Source organism: Budorcas taxicolor, chromosome 14 (genome assembly GCF_023091745.1).
Source record: "Budorcas taxicolor isolate Tak-1 chromosome 14, Takin1.1, whole genome shotgun sequence".
NCBI classification, from domain to species: Eukaryota; Metazoa; Chordata; class Mammalia; order Artiodactyla; family Bovidae; genus Budorcas; species Budorcas taxicolor.
This window is the reverse complement of record NC_068923.1, coordinates 70332893-70356907: the sequence shown is the minus strand read 5'-3', so window position 1 is coordinate 70356907 and position 24015 is coordinate 70332893. Positions and strand designations below refer to the sequence as shown.

At 37.2% G+C, this 24015-nt stretch overlaps 1 protein-coding gene across 1 annotated transcript in view; it reads right to left on the bottom strand.

The window, feature by feature from the left end:
• ANGPT1 (angiopoietin 1) overlaps positions 1-24015 on the bottom strand; it is a 298845-nt gene that overhangs the window by 62064 nt on the left and 212766 nt on the right. The window contains exon 5 of the mRNA XM_052651746.1: positions 2564-2691. Within this exon, the coding sequence (XP_052507706.1) occupies positions 2564-2691 (128 nt within the window). The remainder of the gene's footprint in view (positions 1-2563; positions 2692-24015) is intronic.

Below are 24015 nucleotides of genomic sequence, written 5' to 3'. Positions count from 1 at the left end.
TATACAGAGTGAAGTAAGCCAGAAAGAAAAACACCAATACAGTATACTAACACATATATATGGAATTTAGAAAGATGGTAATGATAACCCTCTATGCGAGACAGCAAAAGAGACACAGATATAAAGAACAGACTTTTGGACTCTGTGGGAGAGGGAGAGGGTGGGATGATTTGGGAGAATGGCATTGAAACATGTATACTCATGTAAGAAATGAATCGCTAGTCTAGGTTCGATACAGGATACAGGATGCTTGGGGCTGGTGCACTGGGATGACCCAGAGAGATGATATGGGGAGGGTGGTGGGAGGGGGGTTCAGGGTTGGGAACTCATGTACATCTGTGGTGGATTCATGTCAATGTATGGCAAAACCAATACAGTATTGGAAATTAAAAAAATAAAATTAAAAAAATAAATAATTAAAGAGATCAGTCCTGGGTGTTCATTGGAAGGACTGACGTTGAAGCTGAAACTCTTATACCTTGGCCACCTGATGTGAAGAGCTGACTCATTTGAAAAGACCCTGATGCTGGGAAAGATTGAGGGCAGGAGGAGAAAGGGACAACAGATGATGAGATGGTTGGATGGCATCACTGACTTGATGGACGTGTGTTTGGATGGACTCCAAGTGCTGGTGATGGACTGGGAGGCCTGGCGTGCTGCAGTTCATGGGATCGCAAAGAGTTGGACATGACTGACTGACTGAACTGAACTGAACCCTTTACTCGCTTCCGTGGTGGTTCAGATGGTAAAGAATCCGCCTGAAAAGCAGGAGACTTGGGTTCAATCCCTGGGTCAGGAAGATCCCCCGGAAAAGGAAATGGCAACCCACTCCAGCATTCTTGCCTGGAGAAATCCATGGACAGAGGAACCTGGCAGGCTACAGTCCATGGGATCGCAGAGGTGGATACCACTGAGCAACTAACCCTTTCACTTTACTTCTAAACTTGCTATAATACGTTCAGTTTTTTTTTTTAAGACATGGTACACCTGATTCAGTGAAATTTTTCACAGAAGCTCAAAAAGAAATACAGTGAAATCAAACTTCTCTGGTAGGTAACCCGGGTAGCAATGTACATAACTGCCTGCCACCTCTTTTACCTGCTGTACCGTCTTTATTTCTCCCCACTTTGACAGCACAGTATAGATCTCTTTTCAGAAGAAATTTTTTGTCCCAGCAAAGGGAAAAACTATTGAGCTAACTTAACCCACTAATCCTCATTGGAATCAGCAGGGCTGGTAGAGTCCAGACTTTGCCTCTTGACAACTGTATGACAACTGGCAAGCTGGTGTCCAAGATATATTTCCCTCACCTATCAAAGGGAATGAATGGTCAGAATGACTAAGTTAGGCTTACTTACTATATACTGCACAGAAGTGTTGACATTATCATCAGCAGGTCATCTATTCATTCATTCATTTCAGCACATATTTACTGAGGACAACTATGCTCCAGAAACTATTCTGGGTTCCAGGAAGTCAAAGATAAAAGTAAAATCCTTCCCTGGTAGAACTCTGATAGTGAGCAAATCATGCAAAGTTGTTTGAGGGAATCAGGGAAAACCTCTGAGAGTGTGTGCATAGTACCTAGAAAAGGTGGGAACACAGAGCTGGTAATTTAGGTGGGGCAATGAGAGTAAAAAGACTGTTCCATCCTTTGAGGATAAAGCACTGCAAGGACAGGTGGTCCTCTCAGGGTCTTGGGCATCTGATTAAAGCTTTTCACATGTTGAAGAACAGAGTTCTCCTCAAGGCTCTCCATAAACCCTGTTGCAGTCTCTATCATTGCACTTCTACAGCACATTACAATTTCTACGTATGTGTCTGTCTTCACCACTACATTGGGAACTGTTTTATATTATGTCTCTAGTCATTCACTGACAAATAAATGACATACACTTACTATGTATTGAATGAAGGAACGGATGGATGATTTAATGAAGAAATAGGAAGAAAGAGTAAATACAGAAGAGACATAACAGCAAGAAGACAGTGTTTTTCTTACTTCAAAGTATACTTTGGATCCTGTTCAATATACTGATGAAAAATATCCTCCAACAAAGTCCTTTAGGTAAATAGGCAAAGCAAATCCTTTCAAGATTATGAATTAAGACAGAGTATCTTTCTCTACCCTAATAAGAGCAGAGGTTTTGGAAATGTGTCCCTAGCTCTCTCTCCGCAGTGTTTGAACACAGATGATGTGTACCATCTGTGTCCTTGGGACTTTGGAAGATGGTTCCTCAGTTATTCCCATGAGCTTGAAGTATGTGCCTTCAACATGTAATCTGTATAAGGCAAGAATTTATGAACAAATGGGATATCCTAGGAATGAGCAGAGGGTAAATGGAAAACTGCATGTGAAATAGGGATAGGACATGTGGGGGTTGGAAGCGGTCTGTACAACCGGGTTTTCATCTTTTATGGACCTGGGAAACAGAGTATCTTTGGGAGAAAAGAGCTTAGGTATATATATTTTTGGTTTAACAAGCTCACAAATCAATCTGATTATTCAGCAATTCAACTAGGATCTGCTTTACATCTCATAAACAAACACTTCTGGTTTTACCTTTTTGGGTTCTGGCATATTATTAATATAAATAGTGTAGATTCCACTTTTATTAAAACCAGCTTGATATACATCTGCACAGTCTCTAAATGGCTTTTCTTCCTCTTTTTTTCCTCCCTTTAGTAAAACTGCAAAAAAACAAAAAAGATCGCAATATGTGAATATCAGTACCATTAGTTCCCAAATGGACTTCAAGTATAGCCAAGCAAGTCTTCATTTCCTCCAAACAAATGTCAATGTTGCATTTATTGAAACATCAATCATAGGAACAATGCTAGATTTTGAAGTGACAGAATTACAAAACTATAAGAAAAATGTGATTAATTTATAACTGAGTATTTTTTCATATTTGGCTTAATTTCTTAGATCTTGTTTTTCTCGATCACTTTTAGAACATCAACTCAATAGACAAATAATCTGATCATGAAATACTGACAATTGCTAACAATTATGTCAACATTTCTGCTATACTCCTAAAACCTTCTTAGCTACATTTTACAGGAGAGTTTGAGAAATGCTACCATTTTTGGAGCAGGAAGAGTTGAAGATAAATTCAAATATAAAAATACAATATAAAGGTTTAATATGCTAAAAGAAGGATTTACTATTTTTCTGGGGCTTTATATTGAAGTTCTTCTAGAATTTTTTAGTTTTAGAAAACTCTCAAAATAAAAAATAGATGTCTCTGATCCAATTTAAGTATCTAGAGTAAAAGAGAAGTGAACTTTGATTTTTATTTAATGGCCTTAAGTTAAGCTATCAGGTAGACAACATAAAAATAGAAGAACAAAAATCAGTAAGATTTGAAATTAAGTCATATAAGTGGAAGAGCTAAACAGGGGCTGGAAGTCTAATAGAAAAAGAAATTTAACTAGAGATAGTCTCTACTGGGAGGAACTTTATTTCATTCACTGATCTTCATCCATTATTAAATTCTTATTATGAGATCAAAATACAAAGGTGATTCATTTAATAGTTTCTAGCTAAAAATATACACAGCATATATAGAAATTATTTATGATTTAGTATTTTCTAATAAACATACATTATTCTAGCAATTTGCTTCATTACCATTTTCTTGAAGTTAAGATTCAGAATATTTTATAATTTTGCCCTTGAACTCTCTAGTTGTTTAATCATCTGCTTTAAATCACTCTGAGTCACAATGATATTTTAAAATAATAACATCAAAGGTAAACTATGAATCAATGCTTAAAACTGATTTTAAATGTTCTAACAATCTAAAATACTAACCTGATTTCAATTTGACACACAATGTTACTACTTTATATGTAATTAAAAATGAACAGTCTAATCTTTATAGGAAGAATGACTATCTCAATATAAACTTTTCAAATTTTCAAAAATAACTATGATTCAAGTAAATGAAATATCCATGTCAGATATGTTGCCATAACAAAAATACAGAATTATAACATTTAATAGCATTATAGTTCTCTATATAGCTCACCTTTACACTAATGATTTTGCTTACTTATACTAAAAAGTACCTCTAAATATCATCATCACAATTGCAATATCAACACAAAATAAGTAATCAAGAGGACTAACAGTTCATATGCTAGTAAAGAAGCACTGCACAGAATCATGCAGATAGCAATGAAAAATGAGAATTTATGTACTCAAAAGCCATCTTTAATGGCATTGGGCATGTCAATGGATTATATAAAGGTCTTTTTTTCAAAACATCAGTGCATTTCACTTGTGCTTTACTTACTTTAGGCTATCTGGACTATTATTTTTCTAAAATAAACTTTCTAAATTGTAAATGCTTGTTCTTCAGTTGAAAAATTAAAAATAACCAAAACAGATGCAATAAAAAAGGGATGTAAAGAAATATTAACTAAAATTTATAATCCCGTGAGAGGATGCACAACACAGGAAGATGTGGTCAAGAGGAATTTAACGGTAAACCCATTTTTCTTTTTTGGGTTAGAGATGGAGAACATAGTTTCTCTAAAGAAAGAGAAAATTCTTCCTTGTTAAATGTACCACTTCCTGCCCTCCCTTATTTCGTTATGTAAGGCGAATACATTCCTTTCCCACTTCTCTGCCACTTCCCTTCCCCTTTTCTTTTCCTCTTCAAGATGATGCGGGTGAAGGTTGTTGTATGGGAAGAGGGAAGTTATTTCACACACATTTTCAATAACACAGAAAAAATGAAAAGTTAGATATTGTCTGATTTTCTGGAAACTAATTTATAATATGATGTTCAACCTCTGAATGTAAGTCTTATAACTAGAAAGATGGTTTGAGGAGTCTACCATAAAAGGTACAAGTAGTACCTTGAAAAAAGTACAAAGAATGGAAATACACTTTTCAAGAAATGTAATAGAAAAAAACCCTATTTGAAATGACCAAGGTTTTGGCTGAGCAGCATAGAGAACACAGCTGAGGTTAGAAAGCACGCATTTGAATGGCATTAAACAGCTTCACTTTAGTGTTTGCAATCTAGCAGTGGGGGTGGGAACTTGACTAAACATCCTCCCTTGGGTCAGGATTTACCCATACAAGGGGCTACTGCCTGAAAGGACGGTGGAAGGAAGGCACTAGCAATTCACCTGAACCGTTCCTTCATGTCTCACTCTCAGACTGAAGATAGGAAGAAAGAAAAAGAAGGTTAGGAGGAGGCAGACAGTAACAGTGGGGTACAATACTATGGTCATGTTGTAGTTATGGCACCATATCTGATACAGATATTTCATTTTCTTGAAATACAGTCTGGTGTTTTTGAAATATTGAAACACATTATTTCCAGAAAGATTAGACTGCTTGTTTTTACTTAATGGGCTTCCCTTGTAGCTCAGCTGGTAAAGAATCTGCCCGCAGTGCAGGAAACCTGGGTTAGGAAGATCCCCTGGAGAAGGAAATGGCAACCCACTCCAGTATCCTTGCCTGGAAAATCTCATGGACAGAGGAGCCTGGTGAGCTGCAGTCCATGGGGTCGCAAAGTGTCGGGCACGACTGAGTGACTAACAGAACACTTTTACTTACTTATTGGTAACAGAATCCTTGAAATTTTGATCCAGACTACACTTAGAATACTACAGCATTTGAAAGCAATTTAAAAGGTTCATTCAGAGCTTACCTTTACATCTGTATACTATACTATGGTCTGATGGTCCCTTCTATAGGAGTAGATTGATTTTCAGTTCCTCTTGCTTTCCTTTTAATCTATAAAGTGGGGTGCTTATGAGGCAAGTATGTGAATTACGTAACAAAGTGACTGAATTATAGCAAGTACCAAGAAATGGTAGTTAGTTAGTGTTATGGTAAAAATATCATTGATGGCAACACTATATTATTTTCTTTCTTATGGAAAAGACATTTAGGCTGTGGAAGGCTAGCCAATCTACCACACATGTGGGTGAAGGCTACTGTGTGGAAAGCAGAAAGCTCTTTCACACATATTTTCAATAACACAGAAAAAAAGGAAAAGTTGGGTATGATGGATGTTGAGTGGAGTGGTGGATGTTACTGTCTTCCATCCTCAGATCCAAATACTGCAGCTGACTCAACGCAGGGAAGTTCTATTTGACTGGTTACATGTAGGACTATGTCAAGTTGGCCCCTCCCTGTCAGAGTCGGGTAACTGGATTATTTCATTCATTGACTAGATCAGGTTAAATCACTACTAAGTCAAAGAAACCCAGTAATCTAATCTTGCAGTGTGTGCTAGTCACTCAGCCCTGTCTGACTCTTTGCGACCACATGGACTGTAGCCCACTAGGCTCCCCTGTCCATGGGGATTCTCCAGGCAAGAATCCTGGCGTGACCACCATGCCTTCCTCCAGGGGATATTCCCAACCCAAGGACTGAACCCGGGTCTCCTGCGTTGCAGGCAGATTCTTCACCGTCTGAGCCACCAGGGAAGCCCAATCTTGCTGTATAATATAAGCTCTATCTATTAAGACTTAAAAATTATTTCAGATGAAATGATATATGATATGTATACCAATATACTGCTTGTAGAGATTTTAATCTTATAACTCCAATTTTCATGACTATTTTCTTTGTCAAATATTGGAGAATATAAAATTTAGTGTTATTATTAGATACTGTAAAACTAGAGATAGTAAACATTTTAAAACATAGAAAGACCATAACAAAGATGAATTAACTGAACAGGATAAATGATCAGAAACAAGGATAAATTTTGTAGGAGGTCTTGAGATTCAATAAGATGGAAGATAATGCCTGGAGGAATGTAAGATAAATGGCAAGAGACAAACATGAAAAACCTGATGGAAGAAGATACAAGAAGCATCAACTGGACAGAGCAGGGAGGGGCGATCTGGACGTATGATATGGTGTTTTAGTTTCTGAAAATGTAGTTTAACTTGTTATAATAACACACCGGTTTAAAGCATACATTTGAAAAAAATGATCTTTACCTCTAAAAGTTCCTTCTTTGACCACATACTCTTGTATTTCTTCTCCCATTCTTTAATTCTTATGAGTCTGTCTTTCTTTTCAGAGTCTAGATCCCCACCATGACTATCTGCCTCCTCCTAACCTTCTTTCTTCCTATCTTCAGTCTGAGAGTGAGACATGAAGGAACGGTTCAGGTGAATTGCTAGTGCCTTCCTTCCACCGTCCTTTCAGGCAGTAGCCCCTTGTATGGGTAAATCCTGACCCAAGGGAGGATGTTTAGTCAAGTGCTCACCCCCACTGCTAGATTGCAAACACTAAAGTGAAGCTGTTTAATGCCATTCAAATGCGTGCTTTCTAACCTCAGCTGTGTTCTCTATGCTGCTCAGCCAAAACCTTGGTCATTTCTAACAGACATTTTTTCTATTACATTTCTTGAAAAGTGTATTTCAAATCTTTGTACTTTTATCAAGACTAAATCTTACTCCTGTCTTCTCTCACTATTTATATGTGACCTTTTTTTAATGCTTTGCTATGAAGATCGAAGACATTTGAAATAAGTCTCCTTTGCCTATTTTTCCCCTTGCCTTTTTTGTTGACCTCTCTTAGTTCCCTTTTCTATTTCTCTAATTGTCCTTTCTCTTTCCTCTTCATTGGGTTCTGTTCCTCTCTTCACCTACCAATAGATGTTCCCCAACATTCTATTCTTGGATCTCTGTTCCTTTTTAATTTGCTCTTTTTGCAAACCATCTTCCATGGCTTCAAACTTTTACACAGATTTGTAAGATACAAGCATTTCTGACACTGTGTGTTTGCTGTCCTCATGACTTCCAGATTCACATTTCTACGTTGGGCAGTTCCTAATGCTACTCCAACTTCATTTGTTTAATGTTACTAACATTTTCTCCAAAACCAATGTTGTCTTATTGATCCCACTATCTTCCCTCTGTCGTCATCATTAAAAATTAGTAAAAGCCTACACATAAAATGGGCTTCCCAAGTGGCTCAGTGGTAAAGAATCTGCCTGCCAATTCAGGAGACACATGTTCAATCCCTGGGTATTCTTGCCTGGGGAATCCCAGGCCTGGCAGGCTATAGTTAATGGGACTGCAAAAGACTAGGACACGACTTAGCAACTAAACAACAACAAATACAGGACAAATAAACTGAGGTTTTTAAATTGTTTTCTCAAATAAAAAGACTGCCTCTTATTCCTTCTTAGTTTAACCCATCCTATAATGACAATTGCAGTAAATACTGATTAAACATCTGCTCTTTGCATGACTTTTTCTAGACAATGGAGATATAGACATAAGAAAACCACAGTCTGCCCTTAATGTGATGACTGTCTGATGAGAGGAAGACCCATTTGTAGGTCTTCCATGATATCTCCAAATAGCTATAACCACGGGCAGTATCCTCCATGATAGGGAAAATCCAACTCAAGCTTGCTTAAGATAAAAGATAATTTACTGAATCATGTAACTGAACAATCTAGGATAGAGCTTTAGGGAAAGCATGGTCAGGTTTCAATGTGATCAAGAACTGGTTTCCTTATCTTTTTCTTGACTCCCTTGTTGTTGGCTCTCTACCTGGTTACAAGATGGCTAGAAACAGCTTCTCAGTCTAATGTTGCCAGTTTAAATATAAGACCAAACACAGATAATGCACACAATTACTGTTTGCAGGTAAGCATCAAGCACATTGACAGCAGGCACAGAGACTACATGCTATTTCTGACAAGTAGACTTGGGGAAGGCTGTTCAGAAGAGATAACATCTGAATGACCAAAACATGTAAAAAAGCTCTCTGAACTAAAATTTAAGAGCTTTACCCATACCAATATCAGTAAATAAATCTAGAAAAGCCTGACGAAGGAGTCATTATTCATTCCTTATCTATACAACCAAATCTCTGTGATCTAACAGAGACACAAGCAGGTGCATGTCTGTCTTTCACCAGCCAACATTGAGTCAATAAGCAATATAAGATACGGACTCTAGCAGCTGTTAACTTTATCTGGGCCTTCCCTTTCATTTGCTCAACCAATTTCAATCCAGATGGCATGTCTGCCACCAGGCCAATTTCAAGGAAGAACTGTGAAAGCTAAGGCAGAGGGTCACTTCAATTCAGATGAACCCTCAAGAGAAAACTTCCTGGAATGTGGAATTGGTAATTCTGAGTCTCAAAAAACCTAGCAGAGAACACAGAAGACAATTAGCCTTGCTACCAGAGACGATATAAAAAACAGGAGTCCTTGATCCTACTTATTTTCTAAGTTGCTATAAAGGGATCAACTCTTCAATTATTCTTTTTAAATCTTACTTGTGGCTAGTTATTCATATCTCTCCAGTATTTAGAAAACATCAGAATGTATGCAGATCACATTATTGGTTTAAGGATGTTCCTTGTGGTATATTTTTGGCTATTAGCATTAAAGAGATGGCAGTACTAGGAACTGACCTTAGCCTGTGATTTTCAGCACAACAGGTCATTGAAGATAACTGAACATACAATGAGTAAAACTGCATCTTTGGCAAGGTGCAAACAAGCAAGACTGATTAGATTCTTTACTCTTCAGGTGTGGGAGCGTTTTGTGGAAAAGCCATCTGAAGAAATTCCCTGATTTCCTAATTAATTTGAAAGAACTTTTAGAAGTGGGAGAAGGCAATATTTTAAATTTCAAGGGTGTAGAAATTTTTTAAAGGTTTATAGGCAATATTCAATATTTCAATATTTTGTGGGTGGGTGAAGATGACTTCCCAATGATTTCATAAATATATATCACATGTATATAGCTATATAAACATAAGATTGTTAAGCTTATAAATTAAAAGCTTCAAAATTGGTCTTATTTCATAAAAGATATATGCATATGAACCTAATATTTGTGGGTTGATATCCACATGATTGTTTTCAACCTACAAAAATGCAATTACCTATGATTAGTCTAATACATACGTAATATAAATTGCTATGTCACAAAATAACAAGCATATATTTATAAATACTTTGAAGTCTTCAGTTAAGTAGCTAAAGGCTTCCTTTTGGAGAATCTACTACTCCTTTTACTCACGGTCTGTTAACTGTGGTATAAGGGCACATTTGAATATTTTTTACTTGCTGCATTATAATTTAAATTAAATTTTTGTAATAAAAACTATTTTTACTCTCACTTCTTTACATGTATATATTTTGTAGATAACGTATAAAATCTTAACTATCATCTTGGTGGAACTTTAATAATTGTGATCAAATCAATCAGCTTTAATTAAATACTATGTGCTTAACTCTGAATTTCTTGCACTAAGTATGGTTTATATGTTTCACTTCATACTTATAAACATCTTATGAGATGGATTTATTAACATGTCATTTTATATATGAGAAAACTGAGGTTTTGAGATGCTAACTTCACCAAAACTTATAAGTAGTTTAAGTCTTTAAGTGTAAAGCCAAAAATCTTAACTACTTCTTACTGACTTCTAAAGTAATCTCAGACTCGGATAGAACTCTAATACATCATTTGTCACAGAGTGCTTTCCCAGCAATACTTAACTGCAAAGGTCCCACCCAGGGTCTTAGGCGGGTCATGAATAAGCACATGCCTTAATTATTAATGGGTACAAGCTCATCTCATGGAAGCAAGAAATATGGAAAGAATGACAGGATGCAGAAATGACAAGAAAGAAGATGAAGATATGTTGAGAGAAAGATAGAAGAGAGGTACAGGTAGCAGAATTTTCTGTGAGAGGGGAGCTCTCAGCAGAAATGTGAAGCAGTGATGGCCCTCAACTTCAAAAGAAGAGGATTAGGAAGTAAGAGGTCCCTGAGCAGCCACACTGAATTTAATAATGTCCATACCCTACAAGACATGCTCATCAGGATTTTTCCCCATTAGTTTTATATATTATAAAGCCTAATTACTTGATCCTCCAGCCTATGAACCATTTGCTAGAAGCTACAAGTTTAGAGGAAGGCTGTTTGGGAAGGTTGAGAACGGGCATGTGTGTATGTTTGTGCTCATCTTCTAGAATTAGGCCAAGGAACAATAAGAAAATTGATATATTCCAAGTACTTTTTGTTCTTATGAGGAAACAATATCAATTTTTAAAAGTAGGCAAAAATAAGAAATGATAATAGTTTAGGCAGTATATAATATAAGGGATAAATTATATACATTTAAAAAGGCATCATAGTAATATGGTACAAATTAATTTATGCTGATGATTAAATTATTTTTAAAAGTGGTAATTTTATTTAGCATTATTATAGGAAAAACAGAGAAGAGGATGAAAATATTGCACAAAATTTGCCATCATAATATTTTAAAATTTTCTTAAAATTTTATCACTTAAAGAGACACATTATTTAAGAATATTTTGCTGCTGCTGCTGCTAAGTCGATTCAGTTGTGTCCAACTCTGTGCAACACCAGAGATGGCAGCCCACCAAGCTCCTCTGTCCCTGGGATTCTCTAGGCAAGAATACTGGAGTGGGTTGCCAGGTCCTTCTCCAATGCATGCACGCATGCTAAGTCACTTCAGTCACATCCAACTCTGTGCAACCCCATGGACAGCAGCCCACCAGGCTCCTCTGTCCATGATTTCTCTAGGCAAGAATACTGGAGTGGGTTGTCATTTCCTTCTCCATTTAAGAATATATTACTCATTACATATAACTGTAGGTAAATATATACATTTTAATAATATTGAGACATGCATAATGTACAGAAAAGATTAAATCCATGTGGACATGCATAGTACCCTATGTCACAGATGGATTGCTAATTTTATGGTGCTTTTTTTCAGTATGGAATAATGAAATGTGAAGTAATTCTATATAATATTATTTTAATTTGATTAGTGTATTTCAATAAATTTTTGAACACTCTGCTAATGTGAAGTGACTCAATGTATATTCAATGCATATTACACTTAGAGCAACTAAGAATAAAAAAATTACTAAAAGTTGAAAACGGATTTACATACAATCTCTGTTTAATCAAATGAGCATTCACTTTTTATAAAATTCATTCCTGTGTTTTCCCTTTAGGCACCCTGATGGGCAGTTACGAGTGTTACATGATCCTTGTTATTTGTTCAGAAGGTCATTTCATTAACAAATATATCTCAGGTGTTTTTTTGTGTGTTAATTTCCCATGTAATGTTTTCAGTCTGGCTGGAATATATTGATTTCCAACAAAACATTCCTCATGCATGTGGGAAGACTTAAAGGGCATCTTTTGTGCTTTGAGTGGACAAATAATTTCAGCAAAAGCCACTAGAAATGGAATGAAAGGGCTTGGGCAATGCTGTAAACATGGAGAATAGTTGCCACATGCTTATGAAAATTGACAACAACAACAACAAAAAACCCCAAAGCTTATCACTTTGAAGTTTTAAATAAACAAAGGCTGACACCATAGTTGGGTCACTTTGACTCTTGTGGTGAGATACACCTGAATACTACTTTACCAGCCATGATATACATGGGATTATACTCTAACTTTGGTTTCTTCAGTCCTTATGAGTGACACAACACCAAGAGAAGATATGGAATGATTGATAGGAGTCATAAAATGCATGACTTTGGAGTGTGGTATTTGCATGTTAAGCAACCTGGCAGCAGCGCTGGAACTAGAACTCAGTTGCACTTATTCCTCTTCCTTCTAGACCAGCATGCCTTGCCCTCTCGACGGCATTTGCCATAAGACACTGGTGAGGAGTCCATCTCAGTCTAAGTCCTGTTCTAGGGACAAGGGCTGGATTTATTATGGTGGAGATTTGGTTTATTTGTCCACTTATGAGTGCGTATGTGGGGCCAAAGCAACTGGCAAAAACTTTCTTTAGGATAAAATCTCCATTTAAAATTAAATCCACAGTTCAGATTCATTGTTTTAAAGGAACTCACATTGGTTATGAAAACAAAGATTCACACCTAAAAATAATTATGAGTACTCTCAAAGACAAGATAAAATTAGAAGAGGTTTAACTTAAACAGTATTAAATTTACTAATTTATCATAAATGCAGGAAAAATGTTATGATTTATTTATCTATTCTTGGTAGGTCATATAGTGTGATTGGTAGTGTGATTCCTTGCCAGAGACAGTCCCACTTAGAATGTGAATACCCAAGCCAGAAGTAGGTTAAGATTGCAATATACTTAGAAGCAGTCATATTGTTGGTATTCTTTGAAAGAAAGTGAAAGTCGCTCAGTCATGTCTGACTCTTTGATACCCCATGGACTATAGGGAATTCTCCAGGCCAGAATACTGGAGTGGGTAGCCTTTCCCTTCTCCAGGGGGTCTTTCCAACCCAGGGATCGAACCCAGGTTTTCCACATTGCAGGTGGATTCTTTACCAGCTGAGCCACAAGGGAAGCCCAAAGGGTATTCTTTGGTTGAAAATAAATGACGAGCTCCCATAAGAAGCTGAAAATGTTTCATGCAAAGATAGGCACAATAAACGACAGAAATGGTATGGACCTAACAGAGGTAAAAGATATTAAGAGATGGCAAGTATACGCAAGAAGATGGCAAGAAGAACTGTACAAAAGAGATCTCAATGACCTAGATCACCACCATGGTGTGATCACTCACCTAGTGTCAGACAGCCTTGAATGCAAAGTCAAGTGGGTCTTAGAAAGCATCGCTATGAACAAAGCTAGTAGAGGTGATGGAATTCCAGCTGAGCTATTTCAAATCCTAAAAGATAATGCTGTGAAAGTGCTGCACTCAACTTACCAGCAAATTTGGAAAACTCAGCAGTGGCCACAGGACTGGAAAAGGTCAGTTTTCACTCCAATCCCAAAGAAAGGCAATGCTAAAGAATGTTCAAACTATCACACAATTGCACGCATTTCACAAGATAGCAAAGTAATGCTCAAAATTCTCCAAGCTAGGCTTCAACAGTATGTGAACCGAGAACCTCCAGATATTCAAGCTGGACTTAGACAAGGCAGAGGAACCAGAAGTCAAATTGCAAACGTATGTTAGAACTTAGAAAAAGCAAGAGAATTTCCAGAAAAACATCTGCTTCATTGACTAAGCTAAAGCCTTTGACAGTGTGGATCATAATAAACTGAAAAATTATTAAAGAGATGGGAATACCAGACTACTTTACCTGCCTCTTGAGAAATCTGTATGCAAGTCAAGAAGCAACAGTTAGAACTGGACATGGAACAACTGACTGGTTCCAAATTGGGAAAAGAGTATGTCAAGGCTGTATATTGCCACCCTTGTTATTTAACTTCTATGCAGAGTACATTATGTGAAACACTGGGCCGGCTGAAGAACAAGTCAGAATCAAGATTGCAGGGAGAAATATCAATAACCTCAGATATGCAGATGACATCACCCTATGGCAGAAAGTGAAGAGGAACTAAAGAGGATCTTGATGAAAGTGAAAGAGGAGAGTGAAAAAGCTGGCTTAAAACTCAACATTCAGAAAACGAAGATCATGGCATCTGCTCCTATCACTTCGTGGGACATAGATGGGGAAACAATGCAACAGTAAGAGACTTTATATTTTGGGCTCCAAAACCACTGCATATGGTGACTGCAGCCATAAAATTAAAAGACACTTGCTCCTTGGAAGAAGAGCTATGACAAACCTAGACAGTGTATTATAAAGCAGAGACATTACTTTGCTAACAAAGGTCCATCTAGTCAAACCTATGTTTTTTCCAGTAGCCATGTATGTACATGAGAGTTGGACCATAAAGAAGGCCGAGTGCCAAAGAATTGATACTTTCTAACTGTGGTGTTGGATAAGATTCTTGAGAGTCCCTTGGACTGCAAGGAGATCCAACCAGGCAATCCTAAAGGAAATCAGTCCTGAATATTCATTGGAAGGACTGATGCTAAAGCTGAAGCTCCAATACTTTGGCCACTTGATACAAAGAGCAGACTCATTAGAAAAAACCCTGATCCTGGGAGATTAGAGGCAAGAAGCGAAGGGGATGACAGAGGATGAGACAGTTGGATCGCATTACCGACTCAATGGACATGGGTTTGAGCAGGCTCTGAGAGATGCTGAAGGACGGGAAGCCGGGCATGCCACAGTCCATGGGGTCACAAAGAGTCGGACACGACTGAGCGACTGAACAACAACAAGAACATTAAAGTTTCTTTGCATTTGACTTTTAGAAAAGTCTTCTGCTAAAAAAAAATCAATATTTTGCTTATAGATGGTTAAACCTAACTGTTTAGTTGCAACATTATACAGGGTTTATTTTGTCTCCCTTCTTAAAGCATAAGTGGCTTCCCAGGTGGCGCTAGTGGTAAAGAACCTGCCTGCCAATTCAGGAGATGTAAGAACCGCTGAGGGTTTGATCCCTGGGTCAGGAAGATCCCCAGGAGTAGGGAATGGGAACCCACTCCAGTATTCTTGCTTGGACCATCCCATGGACAGAGGAGACTGACAGACTATAGTCCAAGGTTTGAAAAGAGTCAGACACGACTGAAGCAACTTAGCACCTAAGCATATGAGATTTTTTGATAAAGGTTTCATTCTATGGTTGCTGTGATGCATGCATACTGAATGATGTTAACAGAATATTTTTCCTTATTTTCTGAGTTATTATAGGTGCTATTTGGCTTAGTATAAAGTACCACAGCTTATTTGTAACTGGTATCCACTGACCCATTTTGTCCCTGGACTTAGGGGAAAAAACTTGAATTTGACTTGAGTATGGATGAACCCAGGGAAATGATTTAGTTAAAATTCTATTAAAAATATTTTGTGCTTCTTTGTTTTAGCCAACCAGGCCGTTAAAGCACAAGAGAAGAAGGAATGGAGTTTGTTCATAGCAATGTTAGAATATCAAGGCAACACTTTTTTCATGGCCTTTCACCCTGGTAACTTCCAGGCCCAGCTGGAGTTGAGGGATACCCCTCTGCATTTTAGAGAGTTTGTTTTCTGAAACTGAAACTGTAATTCCAAAAGAGAATTAACCACAAAATTTCAAATTTCCCCCAAAAGATGTGATTTAGTAATAGTTCATGGGAGAGGTCAAGGACTCTATTATTTCTTATTCTGTTATCACTATTTTGGCTATCTTCTATTCACACAATTTTTTTTAAACAGAAATTATGACTTTTCAAAAGGCCGATAACATGCTCCACCAAAAAGGAGAAACATACCATTTCCAAAAATAAATAGTCACTTTCCCCTTAAGCCATTAGGTTTTGTGAAAGGAAGTACTAGAAGTGTGGTTCATTTTAAGGAAATTGTAAATGTTTGACATGTAATTTTCTGTCAAGATAAAGCATTCCCCTCATTAAATGGAAACAAGTGCTCACTGTAGCATTCAGCAGATGACTTCCTGTATTTTTCTTTCTCTTTCTACCTAATGTTAAATTGTGCATTACAAGTAGTCAACGAGAAACCAAATATTTTACTAAGTCAATAAAAATGATATTTTCTATTTTTATCAATGTTTATATGAGTGACATTCAAAAAGTTTTAATTTCCTCCCATCACTTGTGATGTTTTTAAGAGTTGTTCTTAACTCAAGGGACTTGCAGGAGTTCAAGCTGTCTCATCCCTTGACTGAATGATTTACTTCACAAACTCAATAGACACTGCACGGGAGGTAAATTCTTTTCAGATGGTAGAATTATTCTGAGAACAGAGCCAAATGTCCCCTCAGCACTGCAAAGGAAGCAAATGCCTCATTTCCCGTTTTCAGAAGGCCAGAAGCCTGAAAATAATGATCAAACGTTCCGTACCATTGCAATCAGCCCCTGGGAAAGACACATTAAACCAAATAATTGAGATCGCTGAAAAATTTGTAGTATCAGTCATTATCTCTTTCAGATGATATGAAAGAAACTTTTAAAATGAACTTCAAGAGAAGCTTCTTATGATTTGAAATTTTTATACTTAATATTAAGGAGCTAAGCATATAAATATGCTCGTCTCTTGGTATTTATTTTTAAGTTTCTTTTTATTCCTCTCTACCCTGAGTGCTTCTCTACCTGAAACTGCTATCCACCCTTTCACATTCAGCATTTGGATGGGGGTGGACAACATTTTAGGGAAGGAAATGGCAACCCACTCCAGTACTATTTGGGGCTTCCCTCAGGGCTCAGTGGTAAAGAATCTGCCTGCGATGCAGGAGCCGCAGGAGATGTGGGTTCTATTCCTGGGTTGGGAAGATCCCCTGCAGGAGGAAATGGCAAACCACTCCAGTATTCTTGCCTGGAGAATCCCACGGACAGAGGAACCTGGTGGCTACAGTCCACAGGGTCACTAAGAGTGGGACCTGACTGAAGCGTCTGAGCATGGGCACGAAACAACATTTCCTGCTTTTAATTCATCTTACTCATTTTAGCCTGCAGTCTACGCAGTTGAGCTCTACAGTTCATTCAAACTCCCTATGCAAGGCGACAGCCCAGTTCCAAAGTTCAGTCTGTTTGTTTGAACTTTCTGCTTTTTTGCCACTAAAATAGACCCTACATAACAGTCTTTTCTCTATGCTTATAACTGCTATTTTGGTCGCCTTTTATCTGTCCCTTAAAGAACTCCCAATTTTCTGTATTTGATTCACATTCCAAATATTTTAAAAGGAGTTCATAATATATTATGTAATTTCTGTATTTTATGGATTTCTGTAATTCACTCTGTAGATCTTCTGAAATTGTACACAGATTTGTGCCAAGTATTTGCACTAAGTAAAGGTAGGCTAGTTTTTATCAGATTCTTGAATGGATTTATAACCCCCAAATGGTTTTGTCATTGCTTTATACACACGTTCAATGATTCCATTGAACAGCATGGCTTTACCAACTGTCTCCTCTGAGGACACACCAATCGATATGGTCATCAGGATTTTACTACTCAACTCCAGACTCATTCCCCTGCCTTCCATAGTCACCTCAGTCCGTATGCTCAAACTAAATCTTGCCTTCTAAGCCTGTTTCTTTTCTCATGTTGCTGATTTTAAGAAATATCATCTAAATTAGTCAATCCAGAATTTCTAATATATTTGAGTTTACTTCTAAATAAGTGGTTATCTCTTGTTGATTCTAACTTTTTGTTCACAAAATTTCCCTCTAGTTGCCTTTCCATTTGCCTTGGTTTGATCCTGACCTCATTATTTCTCTCCCAGAAGATCCTTTTGAGAACCTGATGAAAACCATCAATATACCTTTTCTCTCAATCATAGTAGAGTGGATAATGTACAGAATCAAGATGTAGACTGTGGGTTCAAATCCCAGCCTTCTCACTTGCTAGAAGTGTAATATTTAAAAATTATTTACCTTTATATGCTTAATTTCTTCATCTGTCAGATAAGGTTAATAAGAGCCCTTTGTTTACAGAGTTGTTGTCAGAAATAAATGAGTTAATATATGCGAGGGGCTAAGAAGACTGGCTCATACTCTCTAAGCATTTGTTAATATTTTAATAAATGGCAAAACATCCATCTGGTCCCTCTGCCTCCAGACTTGTCAACTTAACAATGTGTTGTTCCTATACTGTGACTTGGGGTGATTTTTCTAAAATGATAATGTCATTATTGTCCTTATATACTGACAATGACTTCTTATTGCTTTCAAGGAAAACACACACACACCGCTTCTTTGATCTCCTTCTGCTTATCTTTCTAACTTCATCTCATCGTTCTCCTGTCTTCAAGTCTGAGAAATGGGCTGTGCATTTAGGTGTACACCCACCACCCATTTTGATAACTCCTGGCAAATATACATGTTGTTTATGCTCTCCGGAGTACCCTCGGTTCTCTTCATTTTGAAGACTTAGTCACTGTCTCCTCATTAGAACCATCCTGCCTGTGTTTTATTCCTGGATTGACCTTTTCCAGCTATGCAGCCTTAGGCAAATTACTGATAGCTTTTGGAATTTATAAAATGGGGCTAACCACAGTAGTTTCCCTTATACTGTTATTGTGAGGACTAAGTTAAAACACATAAAGCTTAATCAATGCCTGAATCATAATAAAGATTTAATAAAAGCCTTACTTATGAAGACTCTGCAGATGCTGGATTCTGCCCTCATTCCTCTGTCTCTGTCATAATTCTAATATTCTTCCTGTGTGTTTCACTAGTCCCCTGGCACCCTGGCCTCACGTCTAGCAAATATTTACGAAATACAATTGTCTGTTTACCTCTCTCTTTCCCCACCAAATTCTAATTTTCTTGAAGCCACAGACGGTACACTTTTCTCTCTCCCTAGTGGTCTGAACAGTACCTGGCATATTACAGGAACTCAGCAAATATTTGTTAAATAAAAATAGATGGATATCTTTATCCTCAGAAGAGAATCTGAAGCAAAATAGTTGCTGCATAACTATTTAATGAGTGAATGACAAGTTTATAAATCATATCTTGGTATCACAGGAGTATGTTCTAAACTGATTTGGACAGTAAGAAAATCAGTCAGTGTAACTTTGCAATGGAGCCTAAAGACTATTTTCTGTATTTCTTCTTTCTTATTTTTTATGGTTTGTTAATAATTAAATTCTTGGTCACATAATATCATGTTTGTCTGGTGTGAGTTCAAGGTACGTGATGATGCTTCAATCACCTCTCAACAGAGATGACTGCTGGATGTTGATAGTCACAGTACCTGATTATCCTCCCCCAAAGAATTCCAAACCTTGCTTCCATGCTGTTATCAATGTAAACTATTTAATTCCCAGAATAACTTGAATTGCCAAAAACCTGAAGCCGTCAGCTAAGGTCTGACACTATGATAACATTGAGAGCAATATTTCTTCAGTGGTAATGTTTCTAAGAATAAATGCAACCAAGTGTTTGCAGACAAAGATTAGACAAAAATAAGTGTGTTACCCAGAAGTCTTAAAAAACAGACACAATTCAGTTTGCAATGACTATTTGCCTAAGATACTACTATTGCCTGTTAAGACAAGAGGAAGGTTTGCTAAATTATTTTAGAAAATGACCTTAAGTGATTTAGTATGAAAAGTGAAAGTGAAAAAAAAATACTACATAACACTTGATGCTATGAGTTTTATACAAACCTCTGTTGATTCTTACTCACCAGGAATTGAATATCATGATTCCATTTTAGTGATTCAGAAACTGAAGTTAAAAAGAAGGGACTTGGATGACTGTCAACAGTCAGATACTCTAGAGCACTGTATTCAGACATTTTCTGTGAAAGAAACTTTACTTATAACTAGCACCTAATAAATTTGCATTTAGTTGAATTTTGTCACTTGGAGGAAAAGGAAGGACTTAATGTTTAATGAATCAAATATGTCCCATACTTTTGTTTTAATATAAAGCATCTAATTTAATGTTTCCACTATCATTGTGAAGTGGATATAATTAGCCTACATAAGAAATGATTAGCATCTCAGTCCTATCCGACTCTTTGCCTCTCCGTGATTGTAGCCCACTAGACTCCTCTGTAATGGGATTTTCCCGGCAAGGATACTGAGGTGGGCAGCCATTTCCTCCTCCAGGGGATATTCCCTACGTGGGGACCGCACCTGTGTCTCCTGCTTCTCCTGCATTGCAGCTGAATTCTTTACCACTGTGCCACCGGGGAAGCGCCTATAAATGACTAAACAGCTTCATAAAGATTAAATTAGTTGCCAATGACAGAAAAAACTCAGTAGAAATTTTTTCTTCTGTTTTGTAGTATTCTATTCAGGCTGTATCCATAAATGACTGACTTAGTCAAGTTAGAGTGAGAAGACCCTTAGGTCAATTAAAATTTTTGCCTTTTTGGATTATGACATTTTTTGAAACTCAGAAGACTACTCTTTGCATTTTTTTTGAAATATACATTTTAGAAAAGTGGTACATTTATTGTAATGTATTGATTTAGGGCTTATTTACATGTATTTATTTTTAAAGAGAGAACATTTATGTATAATCTTTGATAAATAACAAATTTACTTGATAAATGAATTTTTGGTCTTAAGAAGGAAAAGATTTTACTCATGTGTTTTGAAATTAGAATGAAATAAGTTTGTTTCAGTAACTGATATTTAATCTAGTGGACTTCCCTGGTGGTTCAGATGGTAAAGTATCTGCCTGTAATGCAGGAGACATTGGTTCGATCCTTGCGTTAGGAAGATCCCCTGGAGGAGGGTATGGCAACGCCTCCAATGTCCATAGAATCCCATGGACAGAGGAGCCCACAGGGTTGCAAAGAGTCGGACACGATTGAAGCAATTTAGCACACATGCATTTAATCTAGTATTATGCAATTAGTCATTTAAAATTTTAAATTCACTGTAACTAAATGCTATGGTGCCAGTGAAAATGAAGTAAAATCTTTGTAGAAAACTTAGTGAGAGACACATTCCATTTTTGTGTCTCATGAATTCTTAAATCACCAAATACTTAGTAGACTACTTAACTGTAGGATTAGAGAGAAAAAAAAGTCTAACAAGAAGCAAATAAAATCTATGGTTATGAGAGCATGGGCTTCCCTGATAGCTCAGTTGGTAAAGAATCCACCTGCAATGCAGGAGACGCAGGTTCAATTCCTGGGTCGGGAAGATCCCCTGGAGAAGGGATAGGCTACCCACTCCAGTATTCTTGTGCTTCCCTTGTGGCTCAGCTGGTAAAGAATCCACCTGCAATGCGGGAGACGCAGGTTCAGTTCCTGGGTTGGGAAGATCCCCTGGAAAAGGGATAGGCTACCCACTCCAGTATTCTTGTGCTTCCCTTGTGGCGCAGCTGGTAAAGAATCCACCTGCAATGTGGGAGACCTAGGTTCGATATCTGGGTTGGGGAGATCCTCTGGAGAAGGGAAAGGCTACCCACTCCAGTATTCTGGCCTAGAGAATGACATGGACTGTATAGTCCATGGGGTCACAAAGAGTTGAACACGACTGAGTAACTTTCACTTTCACTATTTGGGCTTCCCTTGTGGCTAGCTAGTAAAGAATCTGCCTGCAATGAGGGAGACCTGGGTTTGATCCCTGGGTTGGGATGATCCCCTGGAGAAAGGAAAGGCTACCCACTTCAGTATTCTGGCCTAGAGAATTACATGGACAGTCCATGGGGTCACAAAGAGTCAGACATGACTGAGCGACTTTCACACACTATAAAGGCATAGAATCCATTGGATAATAGCTCAATATGTTTACATTGTGTGTGTGAAAAAGTTGGATTATAAAACATAGTTAAATAGGATTTGTTTTACAATTTTATCATTAAAAAGAAAATAAATGTCTAGAGGTATGAAGTATTAGACAATTTCTGTCTCCCTTTGTAGTATTAGTCACTCAGTCCTGTATGACTCTGTAATCTCATGATCTATAACCCGCCAGACTCCTCTGTCCATGGGATTTCCCAGGCAAGAATATTGGTGTGGGTTGCCACTTCCTTTTCCAATTACTTTTTGTATGTGCTCTATAATAGAATAGGCATAGTTATAATAGAATAGGCATAGTTACTTTTCTCATATGCTGAGTGATGTTGTGGGTAGCATCTATCAGGAGTGCCATTGTTATTGTTCAATAAATTACATTTCTTGAACAGATGTTTGATTCCTGATGTTGCACCCAAAGACCAAAACTAGCCAGGAATTTTAATTTTGAAGTTACCCTCCTGCCTGAAAAAGCTTAAAGACATATTTATTCGACAAGTACTCAGAAAAGAAGTGAAATTATGATAAGTAGGCAGACATATGAGCTTTGTGAGAATCACCAGGGCTTGATATTTCTAACATCATAAAAAAAAAACAAACTACTCAACTCCATGTGCATTACGTCTCAGGATGATAAGAAAAATATGTTTTCAATTTTTCCCCTAATGTATTCAGTTCAATATGAGAATAGATATGTCTCGTATTAATACTTAATTTCTAAATACTCATGAGCTCTATTAAAATTCTCTGGCAAAATTCTATCATGTTTTCCTTCCAGTGGACTCTAACTCAAGGTTTTGGCAGGCTCTGACTGATTAGCAGGTTTTTTCCTTCTCAATCACATTTCTGAGCACACACAAACGGGGCCCTGGGAACTCACTGTTTAAAAAATATTCTTCACAAAGTATATTAAGGACTTGTTTAGACTATCTAAAGGAGATAGAACTGAAGGTAATGGAGTGTAACAGAGAAATGCTTAATGTCTTTAAAACAAGATCACTTAAAACGGAGTTATCCTCTGTATTCATATCTATACATGAGACTATGGAACTGAGCTATTTTTAATATAGCTCAAATCCACTGTTAAATTAAAGGAGCCTCCAATTATGCACATTGCATATGAACACTGAACCATTACATGAATGATCGCATAAGCAACAGCTTAATGACAACCATGACCTTCAAATAGAAGTGGTGTTTTATTTCATTCATCACCATTTACATGTCCATGTTCACTCATAGAAAGACTGATTAGTGAGCAGAACTATACAAACTCCAAACTTTGAAGCATTCTCCTGTGGCTCTCAGGTGAGGTTCTGCTTGAAGTGAACAGGTGTACACAGAGGCATTTTTTCAATAATTGATGGGTGGGCAGGTGGACAGATGGATGGATGTCTTCTAAAGAGACACAGGCCTATAATATTTCCAATGGCTAAATGGCTCCAGATATTCTGGTGGGTATTAAAAATTTATACTCTCACTATCATGAAGACACCCCAGAATAAGTTTGTTCATATGCCCTGGTTAGGTCTTCTCCATACAGGACCACATGAATAATCCTAAAACAGACTTTTAGTAACAAATATCCCTTCTTCTTCATAACAGTTATTAGGAGCTTCTGTACCTCTTTCCCTCTGCAGGTAACTCTTCCCTCTCCTCCAGTGCAAAAGAAATAGTTTTAAAATGGGAACGCTCCTGAAATTCTTCTCAGCACTCTGAACTAATCTTTAATAGTGTCTAAATTCTGTCCTGTATAGTTAAGTGTCTAACACTACAGTACTAAATATTTATCCATGAGAACATAACAGATTTTATTTAAAGCCAAAAAGGCCAATAAAAAAGGAGAAATTAGAAAGATAGGGTGAATTCATGAACCCTAGCTTATGAATAATTTCTCTGAAGTTAAAAACACGAGAAAATTGTAAGTGTAAACTTCAATAAACGCTTCTAAGAATAAAGTTCTT